This window comes from Tribolium madens, unplaced genomic scaffold (genome assembly GCF_015345945.1).
Source record: "Tribolium madens isolate multiple individuals breed KSU strain unplaced genomic scaffold, Tmad_KSU_1.1 Scaffold_96;HRSCAF=242;Tcas5.2_LG5, whole genome shotgun sequence".
NCBI classification, from domain to species: Eukaryota; Metazoa; Arthropoda; class Insecta; order Coleoptera; family Tenebrionidae; genus Tribolium; species Tribolium madens.
Window position 1 is genome coordinate 9,244,354 of NW_025401068.1, and position 17,495 is coordinate 9,261,848.

Below are 17,495 nucleotides of genomic sequence, written 5' to 3' on the forward strand. Positions count from 1 at the left end.
GAATTTCTAAATCTTGGTCTTTTATTTTACTTACGTCTTACTTACTTACTTTTTTTTGAGGTAGTGCATTCCAGACGAATAAAAAGTATGGAACCAAACGTTTTTTGCTTAAACTATTTATTTTTTAGAAAAACTAACTAATGAATGATAAAGTAATATAAAAATGTAATGTTTTATCAAAAATTAAATTTTTCAAAATTTTTATTTGTTTTTGAGTTATACAAAAAAAAATAATGGCACCCCACTATGAAACCATTTTTTTCATGAAAGTTATGATCTAAGGATTACAATTTATATTATTTCAAAAAAAAAATTACATAGATAAATAAAATTTTAACAAAAAAAAAATCGCATAACTCCAAAACAAAATAAAATTTCGTTCTCAAAATACGATCACATTTTTTATATTACATTATTTTTAGAAATTAATTATATATTCTGGAGACAAATGATTAAAAAAAACCGCTTAGTTCCCTACTTTATATTCACTCTTTATAAATTTTTATAAATTTTTGATAAAAAAAATCCAAAAATACAAACAATATCTACACAAAACATACAGGATGAATAATCCGAAATGCCAAAATTGATCGATTACTTTTAACAATATGATCTATATTTTTTATGTCCTGTGTTTTCCATGTTTTGAAACTAGACCAAACTATACCGTTTTAGACGCTTGGCAAGAAATTTAAGAGTGCTTTTGCAGGACTATAAAGCTTTTACGTTTGAAATAAAATTGCAAAATTCGATTTATGCAATTTCTTATTTGCTTACAAACGAGTTTGTTGTGAAACTTTGGGTGTTATGACTGAAACAAACTTGTACTAAATAATTGTATTTAATTTGCCCCTAAGCTTTAATTAAGCTTTTGATTGCCGCTTTCTCTGCAACTTAGATTCTTGAAGAATCGTTGATAATAGCAAGCATTCCCGTCCGATCGATCAATAATAATCAAACTCGATAATCCAAACATCCAAAAAAGGTATTAATCACATCAATTACGTCGGAAAGAATGAATAGTAGGAGTCAAACTGGCATTCTCCAAGAATAAAGTCATCATTTTTAACCCGTGCGTAATCACACATTTCAGATACAAAATTATACACACACATCTGTCACTTACAAGCATTTCTGTCTTCACTATTGCTGTAATATTATAAATCACTACGTACACCAATCTCACCTGTCAAATCTCTCGTTCAAATGAGTTGTGATTGACGCGTAAATACGCCGTCTCATACCTTCAGCTTGGCCATCGCGGCTTTTTATTTCTTTTTCACACACGGATTTTACGATCCGGCTGCATCGTTAATGATTTTTATAAAGTCTTTCCTAATTGGATAATTTAATCGTTTAGCACAGTAGCGTCAAATTTTTAACCTGTAATGCATTCGAGCATTAATTAAAACATTTAAAAAGCGCTTTTTCTTATTACAACGCATTCTTTCATAAAACGGTTACAATGCATAATACGGTCTTAATCTCCGTTCACTTTATTGATCGGTTTAGAATAGAAAATTCTAAATAAATCGGGTAAAGCAATTAATACAAAAATTCCTTCCTTTTATTATTGTAATTATGCCACTCAATAAAAGGTATTACCAACATCTGTATGAAAAGCTGATTGCTTTGGAACTAATTAATATGATAATTCCGTATCTCAATCACGATTAAATTATGGATGAGAGCAAAATTATATTGCACACTTCTGTTTACTTCCTTGCGAAATAATCCTCACGTTTTGAATCACAAAGCTAGCTTTCACATTTTTAGAAGCAAATTGCTTGAAATCGACTGAAACTGTGTGGGATAACCAATAAGATCCAGATACGTTGTCAGTATAAATAACTTCGATAAATTCAATTTAATATTATCCATAACCTTACATGACGATGACAGTCCGAACATAATAAAACTTTAATAATAATACGATACATTCAATCAGGCACTTGAAAACACAATTACCTTGGCAAAAATAAGCACGAAAAACATTACTCGGTCATCTGGTGTCACATTTATCAAACATGCCCATATCTTAAGTGTCAAGAAAACATTCCATCCCATTGTTGGTAACAATTAATTTATACATAGTGAGTCAGCAAACTTTTAACTGCAGGTATGTGTCGAAAAAGAGGATCGATTATTGAAATAAACGTATCAATATTTTTTTCAATAATTTAAAATCTCCCAAAATAGATGTTAACAAAGGGAAAAATGTAACTTTATAATGAAATAAATAAAACTGACAATTTTTTCCATACAGTAAAAATCCCATACGCGGTGTTTTTGTCACTATGACAGCGACAAAAGTTTGCCCTAACCATTACAGCGACAGAACGGAACCTAACTTTTGAAAGCGTCTGGATCTAGTAGGTCTGCATCATTTTTAATAATTGAACTTTCCATTAAATAAACTAATTTACACCTTATTTGTTAATTTAGTGATTTACGTATTCATTAAATTGTCTTACCGAATTACACACAGGCTTTTTTACGAAGAAAACTTGACATTTTTACTCGTCCAATACGGGCTTGTAATTTTTTCAGAAGGAGTTTTTTTTCGTTAAATTGCCAGAAAACAAAATTCTCATTAAAATGTCAAGTTTACTTAAAAAAAAGCTCTCGTGTAATTATAAGTGAAAAAAACTAGGAGAATGATCCAGTCAAGGACTCCCGTAAGTTGCCTGAAGTTATTACTGTATTTTTTTTTTTGACAACTGTCTTACTATTGATATCCTATTAATAGCGGTAAAAAGAGGTCAACAAATCAAATGTAGAACAAGTTTCATTCAAACTAAAAGTACCAATACTTTAAATAAACTTAACAATACTTATAAATAAACATTACCTGATAAATAAACATTTAAAAAATTATACTTGGACTTGACTGAAGCACTTCAGCAAATTTTATTCAGACACACATTAAGACTTGTTCAATGTTTATATCCGGTTGTGTTCAAATATAAATTTTGTAAAATGTAACTGTTTCTTAGCCTTGATAGTTAGTTGAACCACCAAACAAAATGTATTTATTCATTTACAATAATTTAGACATAAATTAAAATACCGTTTCGTATATAGATATAACATCCATGTCTTCTTGTGTTAATTAGTGTGAACTTACATTTAGAATATTTCCTGTGTCTTTATTTACGTTGCAACTATTTCAAAAGTAAGACAGTTGCACACAAATAAAAAATTTTAAATGTTATCTTAACCGTTCAAAATACTGATTGACACTTTAATTGATTGCAGTTGTAGGTACTTACTTTCATTTTCGCTAAACATTTCATGTTGTTTTATTTTTTCCAGGCATGGCCGCCAGTAGTATGGGTCAGTCCATGGCCTCGTATTACAACCCATCGGCGGCTTATGGGTCCCTAAGTGCAGCGTCAATGGCGGCAGCAGCGGCGGCGGCCCAACAATCGGCCGCTGCAATGTCAGCAGGACTCACTGCACCAGCTCAGGTAAACACAATTTATCAAAGTGGAAATATTTTTCCTTGACCATCAATATATGCAACACCTGGAGCGTCCCATGACGCGTCCATCATCATGACTTCGCGTTTTGACCGATAAAAACTGGTGTATTATTTCTCACACTTCGTTAGTTACAGTAAACACAAATTGTCCATGTAACTTGGGGGATTACAGGCTAAGTAATCATCGATTTATTATCTTTTGTATAGAAGACATCAATTCTGAAGCTACTCAGCCCGAAAGATGGGGTTAAAAAGTGCACGATCACAGTTTGACGTAAAGGATAACAATGATGGGTTAAGCGATACAAGCAAAATATTGTCAACAAAGAAATTTCAAATTTTAAGAGGTTCAGCTTAAATCATGTTTCAAGATGATACTAGAATTATATCAATTCAAAGTATTTCGAATTCCAGTATTTACAAAATAAACATAAAATTAAAAAAACTTAGTATGCAATAAAAGATTCATTAGGATTTTTTTTTTTAATTTTCGCTACTTTTGTTTTCAAATTCATTTTTTTATTTTAAATTGCTTAAGGCACATAATATACCTTTACCAAAATTTCAGATTATTATGTACTTTTAGCATAAGAAACTATGGCAAAACAAACTTTGTAAGAAAAATACTAGCATGAAACCAAAGAGAAGTAGTAAAAATAGCATTTTATATGTTAGTTATCTTTGAGTTTCCCAGAGGTGTTCGTGGAGTAAGTGGTCTGGTTGTGTGTATTTTATGTATGGAAGTGCATATTAGCATATGATGTGTCCGTATTTTTCCGGCGAACAGTTGATTAAGACCATTTACATTTCGAGCAGTGAGCTACTTCAGGAGTCGTCCGAAAGTGATAAACCATACTCTTCATTGGTTTTACGGTCCACAAACAAGACTTGTGGATATAAACCCAGCATTTTACAATCGAACACCCTACATCTGGTGGCTGTTAATTCGTATTCATGATCTCGACATTCCTGCCACAGCCAACAAATCAATGCTTGTTTTTCTTGTAAAAGGTTCCAGACCAGTCACAAACACACCGCTAATCCTGATTTAATAATCTTTGTCCGGGGCCCCGGTGACAGCCAGCGGTTCCAATCATGCCTTACTGGTAGACTCCCTCGCGCCAACCATCTCTTCGCCTCCTCATTTGCATCACAACAACCGGATAAATTGTTCTATGCCGTATTTACATATTGTGATTTGACGCGGATTGCGTCTTTTTAAAGCGATGCCTTTACTTATCTTAGCTTTACACGAACCTCTCAATGTTTTGCTTTAATTCGACGCCGGCGTTTGACATTTTAAGCTCAAGCCGCCTTAAAAATCGCGCATTCAATTTGCTCGAAGCGATTTTGACACACAAATGGCTAACAACTCACTTCCAGTAAAGAATTTGCATTACAATTGCATTTCATTAATATGAATCAACGATGTTTGGGCCAAAACAAAATCATTCCATATATTATCAACCATAGCCTACCACAAAACTTCTAACAACCGTTCACTTCATCAAATTATCATAATCCAAAAAGGCTTCACAAAAGCAGAGACAAGAAAAGTAGACATAAGTTTAGCTTTTACAACATTCACTGGTCCTACTGGTACGTTATTAACGTGTCATAGAGCTGACAAAAAGAATATGAATAAACTCACTTTCGTTCTTTGTTGCAATGAATCTTACTTTCCTTGGTTTAACCCCATACATTTGATTCGAAAATCTATAGATCTCACGCTGAGTAAATCGCGTGGACGAGAACGGTTTAAATAAACCATTCTCATTTCTTTTCAAGATTTATTCGTAGGTAGGTTATATTAACGTCGCCTTCCATAAAAATCTAAATTAAAATTCTTTTAACAAAAGCCAAGAACGTTTCTTTTTGCACTACTTCCTGCGTCCGCGCTTTGTTGAGTAAATTTGATCGTGCGGAAATAATCCTGTACCTATTTCAGGCGACATTTTAAAACCATCATCACGAATTTTCTTACAATTTTGATTTAATGAAAGTTATATTAACACTGATAGTAAAAATGTCATTTTGTTACTTCAAAGATGATGCTTTCAAAGTTTATCGGTATAACGCTCGCTACTTTTGATATGATGAAATTTGTTTCCGATCCCATTTAAAGTAAATTGGCTTACAACACGACAATCACTGTAAAAATGGTCCAATTTTACCAAAAAATTAATGTTATAATAACGAAATTTTTAGTTTAAAAAAAATTATTCCAATGATACATCATACAATCCTCAATTCGTCGCGTATAGTTTAACCAAATTATTAGAATTTGAATTGAGAATTCATTTGATGATTCGTCATCTGTCGTCGTTTTTTATACATTTTATTCACAGGTATCATTAAAAAGTTTAAGGAAAGTTTGGAATTTTTAATGAATCGTTTGTATAAATATTTTGTGTTACTAAAAAACTATAGGAAACAGCAAATCAAATACCATATTTGCACTCTTCGACCATAATTCTAAAGTAATTTTATTCTAATGACAAAGTCTAAATTTTCCTTTAATCTCGTTGGCTTTTGTAATCATGTTTTAAAGCACGCAATGAATCTTAAATAAGCTAAAAGATAATAATAAAGCCTATGACATGCAAATGTTTAAATATAGAAATCATATTATAATATTAGATAAAGACGCAAATGGCTTTAGGTCTGTTTTATGCTTAGAACATGTAGATATTTAGCCGTAACTTCACCACGAAAGCTTTCCTATATTAAGATAAACATCTTTACTACCATGAATCTAAAAACATTTGCATTATATTGACTGTAAAATCTTACACCAGATATAAATAAGGCAAAGATTATCTAAGTTTTATTATTCCGCATCACGGATTTATTAGCAAATCCATAAAAGTGAAGCACAATTAAAAACGTTTCTGCTTGTAAATGAGCCTCGGTTGGAAACAGTCGGTCTGTGTGTAAGATGAGTCCGCTTCGGGAAAATTAGCGACTAATAATTTCGGCACTGCGTTCCGGTATTAGTGATTTATTCGCATAAAAACGCTAGGAGAGCGCTGTCAGGCCGGGTTGAAAATTCCGTACGTCTGGTACAAAGAACCTGTGTAATACGTTATGCCTTTGTGTCCGCGTAAAGCAGCACCTTGCAGGACAAAACTGACAATATATCATCCCACACAATGTGCTTTAACGATTTAAACAAACGCCTGCGTTACGCGTAATCATTTTATTTCTTTAATGCATACTTCACCGAACAAGATATAGGGTTACACTAAAATTTTAGGTGGTAAACAAAGATGTTGTTTAAATAAAACCTGTCATTATTGTTCATTAGTGGGACAAACTAGCCTGTCGACTCGACGCAATTATCACAATTAACGAAAACAAGGCGTCTGGACAGTAATTTAATTTTCACCTCGTCGACGACGATTCACTACAAACACTGGGGAACAAATGACATTTTTGTTCGCCGGTTTTCAAACTGTTTGGCTTTCCAATATTAGGTTCCACACGGAAATACAGATTAACACAACCAAATTTATGTGCTCCACAAAAAACGTTTAAAATTTACGGCTATTTATTTGGGACTGTTTACCGAAATCGACCAGTAGTCCTCGTTAAATGACCGAAATTAACACCTCCAGCAATCACCCCACAAAATATTTGAGAAACAAAAAAAACAGAAAAATCGTATCCAACTTTTTATTAAAGTACCTACACTAATAATAGAAAAATTACATAAACTTTATCGATTTAATTTATTCCAGGTGGTGAGTTCGATGGATGCCATGAAGTACTCGATGGAAGCAGACAAGTACCGCTCACCCTACATGCCGCCCTCCTCCCTCGCCATGTCCATGTACTCCGACCCCAAATACATGGACTCGTCCTCGAAGAGCTACCTGGAGCGAGGTTATCTAGACTCGACCTCCGCCCTCACCAAGGCCTATTTTGAATCCTCCAAGATGTATATGGATAGTAAATACAACCCGGACCCGGCGAGATCCTACCCCCTTGACATCGGCAAGATGTATTCAGACTCCTCCGCCCCGCAACAAGTCCCTGGAAATTTGGGATCGCCGCGGTCTCCGGACTCCCCGGACGTGAAACCTAACCAGGAGCGGCAGGACGGGGCGTCATCGTCTAGTTCTACGACAACGTCATCGGCGGGGGCGTCGCCTGGGGCGCTTCCGGGGTACTACCCCAGTAGTGGCATGCAGCAAGGAGCGTCAGTGCCCGGACTCCTTCCCATGGCCCAGTACGCCAGTCAGTACCCCACGCAGACGCCCGGAGGGGAGTTTCGGAGACCCCTCACTGTAATATTTTGACCAGATCGGTTGTGAATGTGATTGGTGGTTTCTAGGTGCGTTCGTGTGAATATCTCTCTAAATATTCTAGCCGTAAAGGCAAAAATAGACGTAATTGTATGTAACATACCTAAGTAAACGTATACATAGTTAGAAAAATTTGTTTCGATTTGAAATTAATTTATTATGTTTTGTTCAAATTTTAAATATACTTAACACTTGTATAAATGTAAATAATCCTATAGCGTGTACAAATAGTTGTTGTTAACTATGTATAATTACAACAACCATGTCCTTATTTTAAAGTATTGTACAAAGCGCTTGTTTAGTTCACACAAATTTTTGTTCCTATTTTTCGGTAGCTATAAAACTAAGTATCCCCCATATACCTTGTTATTATGAACTTATCTAAATATAGAATTAATGTAATGGTATGTTATTGAAAAATCTAAAAAATCTCGAACAATAAACTAGTTTGTGATTGTTTCAAAAATGTTGTCTTTTATTTTCATAAGTCAGGCTTCCTGCAGAGCTTATTAATAAAAGCCGGTGCTTTATGGGAAAGTGTTGGAATAACGCGTACAGTTTTCGCGTCGATTCGACATGCTGTCTTGTGTAATGATTTATGGACTATTTAATAGTTTATTATCCTTTGTGATATAGTGAAGTGTCAGTTTTGTGTAATTCGAAAATAAACATCTCGTATTGTTAAGAATGGGTCGTGAATGCTATCGAACTATTCACCAGTTGTAATTACCTATAGAAGGTTTTTAAATTATTGTATAGAATGTTTTGTTGGGAACTACCGGACAAATGCTGAATTATTTACAATCTAACTGAATTTTAATCAACCACCTAGTATGGAAACTCACACTTTATAACTCAAATTACAAAGAATAAAAGCTAAAAGCTAAAATATACCTAGTTTACCTCTTTTAGCCTTTTCTATTTACGTTTTTAAAAACGTACGTATTTTTTTAATTTAAAAATTAATTTAAAGCCTATGAATGAATGTTGATTTTGATTATTTTGAACAATAAAGCTGTTAATTAAGAGCTTATTGTTTGCTCAAAACACTAAAATTTTATTTATAAAAAAAGTTTTCTTATAAATTCTGATTGAATAAGTAGAAAACAATGTCAATCATAGTATTTTTTGTTTTCACTATTTTTCACATGTATACGTTAATAAATGCTTCTTATTAAACCGACAATAAAAATGCAGATTTCTATCATGACAAAACAACGTGCTTATTTCTTCGTAAAGAGCAACTTAATTTTTAAGTAAATGTTCCAAAAGGTTTATATGTTCTTTTTTTTGTAATGAAAATAACTGACTAAGTAATTACATTCAATTCAGTTAAAAATTTAAGGCAATTAACAATGGTTACAAGAAAATTCCTATTAATGAAATGATACTGATACTCAAAGTGATACTCAATAATGATACTCAAAGATACTGTACTCTATTAGATCTGATCAAAGCCACATTTATATTTACTGATTTGATTAAACTACTAAGACTATATTTCATTTAAACCTACTTCATCCTGTAATAACAACGACATAACAGCTTACACGCATATAATTAGAAATACGAGTTTAAATATGAGAAAAAGAAAAATATAGAAACTATCTAAAACACTGTAGATGATTTATCAAGACATTAATATTGTAAGACCCTATTAACAATATATCATAAATAAATTACACAAATAGTTATAAATAATTTATTGATCATTACAGTGACACTAATTATTATTGGTAGGTGTTATTAGAGATTGCTTGATAAGTACCTACGTAAGTACCTAAAGCTGATTTAAAAAAAATTATGTTTTTACAATGGTTGTACAAAAAATGTTCGATTCCAATTAAACTCTCTGACATTTGATCAGATCATCGTCTATAGAAATCCTTGTCACATTACGAATGAGTATATCAAAAGTAATAAAATAATTGTAGAGACAACGTAATTACATTGTTATTCCATCTAATTACGTTTTGTAACATTAACACGTTGCATATTGCATAATTCATCCTTACGTAAACGTACAAACACAATCAATAAAAACCAAACAACGCCATGATTCTCCTGAAACTCAGCACCTTAATTATATGATTAACTAGTTATCTGATTGTGTTTATCATTCATCATTTCTTCACTTCATTAGAAGAGAAAAATGCCACAATAAATGTGCAAAGTTAAAAAAATAACAAAGACACCTCTGTTGATGGCCAGGAATTAAAATAAATCTAATTTAATAATTTAGTAGCTTTTTTTAAGAAATAATCATTATATTTCAACAACTTAATGCTATGTTATTTGTATAATCAAATGTCAAGTAGTAAAACAGACAACTGAATGGTCTGAACACTACAATACAATACTCTATTTTTGTTTCAATACTTCAGATAAAAAATGGTCGAGTTGTTAGTGAAAAATGTTAACAGGCGATGGAACGCCCCTTATCCAACACCTAACCACCACTCATTCCTTTTAATTGAATACAGTGGCCTGTAACAAGTAGTGAGATAAGCCCAAACATAGACGGTTCGTCTTTATAACAATCGAAGATTATTATTACCCTTGAGATGTATTATTACATTTCTCGCTTCACATTCTTCTTAGACAATGACTTACGTTACATTCGAGTCATAATAAAGCTCGAAATTTGAAAAGTTATTTTGAAAATGTGTCACTTAGAATCACACGAGCCGCCCCTGTTTAGCAGAACTTGGTTCCATGTGAATCTTTTCATTGTCAGCTTATCGAGTTATCGCCCCTCGTATTATTACTGGTGTCTAAACACCACTGATTTGAATGGGGAAATTTGATTCGACAAAGATCTTAATTTATACCCTCGTCATAATAACTCGAATAACCCAAAATTACAACCGATAAGATTTTACCACAAATCAAAAGTGGAAAAAATATTTGCTGAGACATTGTATAAAGCGTGTTTTGGTATTGTATGGTATCGCCCCAACGGCGAGTAATTATTTTCTCGGCCCATATAAAGGAGGGAGAGTGTTCGGCTCGTGCAAAGTGGCCTTTTACCACCTGGAGCTCTTGGCAACTACTCCAGAGGCTACAATTACGACAGACAATGGCCAAGTGTAGAGTCATCGAGCGGCAGTGATTCGAGATTCAATTGATTCGGGATTGGTCTCAGTGTGCGGTGTATTGTAGTGTGCGCTACTACCGAAGACTAGGAAAATGGGTCTTTCAAGCAACTTGCTGCCGAATTTTAACAATGAGAGGCTTTCTTCATCACGCCTTATCGAAAAAAACAAAACGTTCGGTAAACGCTGTTTAAATTGCAATTAGGAAAAATTGAAAAAATAAGGAAAAAATGACTTCTTTCAATGTAAAACGGTTCTAAAGCTCAAATTTTGGAAAAACTTGATCTAACAGTAAGAGTGATCTGGTTATAGTTTGGATCCCCCCTCACTGCGCCGTTGTTCTTTTGAAAAAAATTTTAGAACGAATTACAGAAAAAAAGTTTGTTTAATGTAAATTTATTTTAAACTAATTTGAATTAAATTGTCATTTAGTTTGTGTTGCAAATTAATGTCAAATTAAAATTTAATTGCAATTAAATGTTCTCTAAACCAGCCCTTAAAAATAAAAACTACCTACTAAGTTCACCAACAATCAACACTAAAGTTTATTTATAAATTGTTCGAGCCCTTTTCTGAGTCATAGTCTAGTTTGATCACCTTAACAAATTCAAATTTAATTTTACTCATTAGTACCTATTCTTAGTAATATCGTTTTTATGAGGAATTTTATAAAATTAGACATCAGAACTAAGCTTGGCTTAATTTTAAAATGCATACAGCAATCGTTTCAAGTGAATACAAAAGGAACAATAAAATTTTGGCAGCCTTTGAGGGAGGAACATCTGATAAATCACATCAATTGATTAAGCGAATAGAATGTAAACACAGCTAATGGTTTATTTATTCTTGATGATAAAATACAACAACCGGACGTCCTGAATCGTTAGCATACACAGAGTTGAGCCAAATACCCGATTCTGCGATACATCAAATGGCAAACGTTTCTAGCGAGGTTTCCAACTAACATCTATTGTTGTCATCTTATATTTTATCGGCAGTCGACAATGGTGCATAGAATTCGCATTTCCATGCGAATAGCTCTTTTCTACTATGTAAATTCTTTTTTTCCAATATACACTGTAAATATTTCCACCTTTTATCCAGTGGACAAGCTTTATCGAAAAGAAATGTAGGTTGTGCCTACATGCACTGCGAAAAATGTTCCTGTTTGATCGTCTGATTTCTCTTTTTGCTTGATGAAAAGCGTCCTTAACTTAACCAAAAACGTCGAATCTCGAGCATTATTTGTTTGACAGTGTATTACGTAGTTCTTTGTGAAGTTTTAATGCTATTGAAACGGGGCACATTTGCATGAAAAGCACATGTATAGCTTTTGAGCTTAACTCGTCGCCTTTTTATATTTGTTCGCCTAGGTCTAAGAGACGCAGATATAATGAAGCTTTCGATATTAAATTTCGTTGTTATGCGTTGATTATACGCTTTGGAAGGCGACAAAGCTCATTTTGCTACAAATTCTCGAGCTTTATTGAATCCGGGAATGTAATAAGACAAACTAGGGAAAAACGGAGAAAAGTCAGTCACTTATACTTATAGCGTCCGAGTGCTTTGTGGGCTTGAGTTCATTACAAATGGAGCTTTTATTCACTGGTCAATCTCATCTGAAAGCGATCTGGCTACAAGAAATGGATTTAGTCTTTTTATAAGGGATTTATTCGCCGTTTTTAGCAGACGGTCCGGTCCGAAGGGGAACTTTATCTGCTTTCGTCGACATGTTATGTGTTCCGCTTACCAGTGATCGCATCGAGTACTTTCTTTATTCGCTGACAATCAGTTATTCTTTTGAAATCGTGTCCTGTAGCCTTTTCAACGACAGACTTTGTGATTTCGCTCGAGATCTCGGATAAGGGTCGGATTTTTTGATCAGGGGTCAACCCACCCGATACTACAGCAACCTAAATTCGTTTCTTCTACCAAATGTAATTGACCACAATCGGCCGCAACAATTACCCATCGTCCGTGGAAGTCTTGAATCCAATTATTCGAAAACGACTCCAGCAATGGTACACTGATATTGCATGTTGGCACATTGTTACATATCGATCGCGAGGTGCTCCAACAAGTTATTAATGCAGAATACATCGTTAAAACTTTTCAGACTTGCGTTGATTGTGCTGCCAGCCATACTATACCTGCCTGCTTTGTTAAGGCCTGCTTTGTTAGTCGCAAACAATATATTATGCCGAGTTGTGTGCGACACAATTATAATTATGTTTCGGTTTGGCTCAAGAAGTCATAATTAAAAATAGCAATAATTGAATTACATTCGCCAAGAACTCCTCTCTTATATTCATTAGAAAGTTTCAGCATTGTTGTGCTCGTTTAGGGGTGGATGATTACGCCGAGATTTTCCAAAAAACAGTTCATCACCCGAAGACAATACAACGACATAATGCATAATTCCAACAATATCATTTTCAACCCAAATCACTATTTTTTTGAATAAGATAGAATAAAACGTTGTATGTACATACAGGGTGCTGCATTTTGGATGTCCGAATAGGAAATCTCCGAAACTAAGAGGTTTAGCCAAATACGAGTAATACATTCTGGGGCTCATTTTTTGAGAAAATAATATTGGTTAAAACCGCATCCAGCGATCGTCTTTTGTTTTCGACTTATAGGCAAAAATTGACATTTTAGCGAAATCTAAAAAAATTCATTCATTCGTTATTATAAAAGACACAGATTTGAAATAAAGACATTATGGCCCTTTTTTACGTAGAATTTAATAATATAGTTAATAATTTTTTTCAGCTGTTTGTTTAGCCGTAATAAAATAAACTTATATTTTTTTTAATGGGAATCATAGATGGCTATGTCATTTTTAAAAAGCTTGTTTTTTTCTTATCTAAAAAATATATATTTATAACAAATTATTATAATACATTTTTAGCAAAAAATTATCTTTGATTTTTGTTCGCAGTTGGCCATGAAAAAATGTTGCATCTTCAACTAAAAGGATTTAAACTATATTATATTCAACCAGTGTCACTAATGAAAGAGTTTTCTAAGTACTAAGTAATGAAAAAGATGCAAAATAAATTGTAAATCAACTTATTGGCAACTAATAACATTTCTTTGTTTTTAAACAAGCTAACATTACCATTGTAACTTCTAGTGACAAATGTTGTAAAAAAAGCCGCTTTAATTCTTCAATAAAATATATTTTACATATATGACACAAAAATGACAATATGGCTATTCAAATACCCACAAATTCCGTCTATGTGGAACGTTTCCTACCTCCATTAGACCATCAAAAAAATGTTTTTTTTATAATTGTGTTGACTGTTAAAACATTTGTTTTTCCTATTTTTGGCTTTTTTAAAAATATGTAATATTTTTGTTCTGAGGCGCTCGCATATTTGTTCAATACTTCTAACGTGTTGTATTTTTTTAATTTTTATAATTTTATCTATTTTTTCAACTATTTCACAGTTCACAAAACTCTGATTGATTATTATTTACACATTTGGAGTGTAATAGTTTTTCCATCAAACAAAATATGTATTTTATTTTTTAAGTATAATTATAAAAAAAAATATTCTGTTACAAATATACAAGGTGATTCACGAGGAATAATGAGCTTGACCAAATTCTCGATGCAACCACCATTACTCTTCGCAAGTTATTTTGCGACAACTGTAATGTTGGTTGCATCTAAAACTTGGTCAGGCTCATTATTCCTCGTAAATCATCTGTATATTTTTAGATCAGAAAAAAATAAGCTTTTCAAAATTGCCATACTTCCATTTAAAAAAATACAAGTTTATGTTATTAGGGCTAAACAAATAAATAAATAAAATAGTTAACTACATTATTAAATTTCTCGTAAAAAAGTGTCTGTATAATATAATATGTCTTTATTTCAAATCCGTATCTAGTATAATAACGAAGATATATGAATTTTTTTAGATTTCGCCAAAATGTCAACTTTTGTCTGTAAGTTAAAAACAAAAGACGATATAGTGAGATGTGGTTTTAACCAATATTATTGTCTCAAAAAATGAGCCCCAGAATGTATTACTCGTTTTTGACTAAACCTCGTAGTTTCGGAGACCCTATTCGGTCATCCAAAATGCAGCACCCTGTGTACTTACAACAAGCATAATTATAAAAATTCTAAACAGATTTATCATTTTTATTATGTAACAATTCTTTAACAAAATCTTAAAATAGGAGAAATAAATACTAAAAAAATTGTAAAAACGTTTTAAGAAAAAAACCTTTATTATACATTCCTGCGGTGAGTGCAAAATTGCAGAATATTATTGTCGCAACAGAAAACATGCAAAACACAAAGGTGGCAAGGTTAGAAGAATCTGCATTTAAATAAATATTTACAGCGTTGGGATACAACAATCGCCATTGACTGTAATTACTCGAAGAAGAGAGCTTGCATTGTTTAAACTTCAACACAGACTTCTGTAAAAGTAAAAATTAGCCATCATCGATGGTCGATAAAAGAACAGTCAGAGGTGTATTGAGCCGAACAATCGTCTTGACAATTAAAATCCCACAATGGTCTACCCAGGAGTCAAATTACACCTGAATGACGAAGACAATACAAAAAGGCTCTGTTATGTTACTAAGACTATGTTCACTGTGGTGTTAAAGCGGAATTAGGTGAGCTCATCAAATGGTTAGATTCGGTGGTAATGATTGCAAACTGCATTTTGTAATTTAAGTCGATGAAAAATCCTATTATTTTCTCTTAGGGAGATTGTGAGAAATATCGCCAACTCATCGAGACTCACACGTTGATATTGTTACGATTGCAGAGTCATTGTGGGCGGCCAGTTGTATTCTCTCTTCGATTTTTTATAAAGCCCTATTGATACTTCTTTGATTCGTTGTAGAGTAGCAACGCTATAATGAATATTTCTTGAATTCCGTTTTAGACTCGAGGAATATAATGAGCAGTGGGTATACTAAATAACGGCTACCGTGAAATTTTAATTTTATTATTTCTCTATTATCACCGGTGGATAATAAAAGACTCATCTATTGTCTTATTATGTGACGGAAAATTACCTGAAGCAGCCACGCAAAATGTTTCGAATTTCGCACGAAACGACAGACGCTCCATTATGGAAGTTTGCAGTCACTTTAGATGATAGAATACAACACAATAAATTATCTGTACAACAATAATTACGTGCTTCTGCGATTTGTAGGAGAACCCACTATTTGTAGTGTTACCTATTACTATTCCATCTCACTAACTGTGCAATTTAAATTACTTCCATTCGAATTTAAATTAACTGCTGACCAATAGTGACAATATGCATCAGTTCCCACGTGAAAATAATCAAAAACTACCGTTGATTAAACGTAATAAAGAATAAGGTTTCAGTACTTAAATAAGTACCTACTAATAAAAAAAATAAAGTCTTTATCCCAAAACATTCTTGTAAAATAAAAGTTACAAAATAAATAACGAAAAATAATATAAATTTACATGTTGATTCTTGGCCCTCTCAACATTTATTTAAGCCTTCGCCTCTTAACTAAGTAAAAAATAAAATAAAAGATTTACAGAAAAAAACTTTTTACTAATAATTTTAAAAAAAAGCTGACAAATTTTTGCGCCCATTAATAAAAAAATTTCTGAAAACGCTTTTCATTTTATTTTTTAAAAACTTTTCTTTTTGAATCCGAAATTTGTTTCGTTATAAGCAGAGGTTCGGTTTAATAAAAGTAATAAACATTAGATACGTCAAATAATCCTTAGCTTCATAGTTATGCTCAAGATTAAGAAAACAACCTTCCCGTTTATGTACTAGGTACAATGAATGTTTGTTTTCAAATAAAATTTGACTTATCAAAATTTTAATTTTTAAACTAAAAATTACCACTGCCGAACTATGAGAAAAAAATAAAGCAAATTGTGCTATTTRTAATCGATTTGGCTTAATTTCAAGTCAAAAATCAACCTGAATTAAAGCTTTTAAACGAAATAAATCTTTAAATAACAGTTTTCTTCCAAAATAACGCAATTAGAGCTACTTCCAGACGATTTTTGCTTAACTTTAACGCTAGAATTATTCTAAATTAATGTATTTTACAGAAATAATTGCTTCAATCCCAATTTTAGGCTATTTTTAGTGCTATTTTTTTTAAATAGGTATGGTACTGAAAAAAATAGTACCTACTTAAAACAACTCATATTTAAAGTTTATTTCAAAATTGTATCAATCGTAAATTAAAATTTATATAATTTTGAGAGGTAATTTATTATCTACAGTTCATGTATTTGTTTGCGTTTGCAGTAAAAATAAGCGAGGGTTGCGCACCCTCGCCGTTATGTTAATACGAAATGAGTGTAAATTCCAATCGGATTGAAAAAATCTCGTCCTCATGAGTATTGGTTAGTGGCATTCAGGCAGCAATCGCATCCTTGCACACGTCCGCGAGATCCGACCCCGACGCGCGGAAGTCCATTGTGTTCGCTATTTTAATTTACAACACAATAAAAACACATGGGAAAACAGTAGACGCCATTTTAGTGATTAACTAGGGATCCTGGCAGGCACCACGTTTTGTCCATATTGCTTTTTGTTTTAATTGTGTCTTTTGTTTCGAGTC

General features: G+C 32.7%; 1 protein-coding gene across 1 annotated transcript in view; it reads left to right on the plus strand.

The window, feature by feature from the left end:
- LOC123014010 (transcription factor Sox-19a) overlaps positions 1–8,193 on the plus strand; it is a 24,526-nt gene extending 16,333 nt beyond the window's left edge. Inside the window, exons 4-5 of the mRNA XM_044412895.1 lie at positions 3,316–3,470; positions 7,225–8,193. Of these exons, the coding sequence (XP_044268830.1) occupies positions 3,316–3,470; positions 7,225–7,785 (716 nt within the window). The 3' untranslated portion in view covers positions 7,786–8,193. The remainder of the gene's footprint in view (positions 1–3,315; positions 3,471–7,224) is intronic.
- Positions 8,194–17,495: the final 9,302 nt, after the last annotated feature.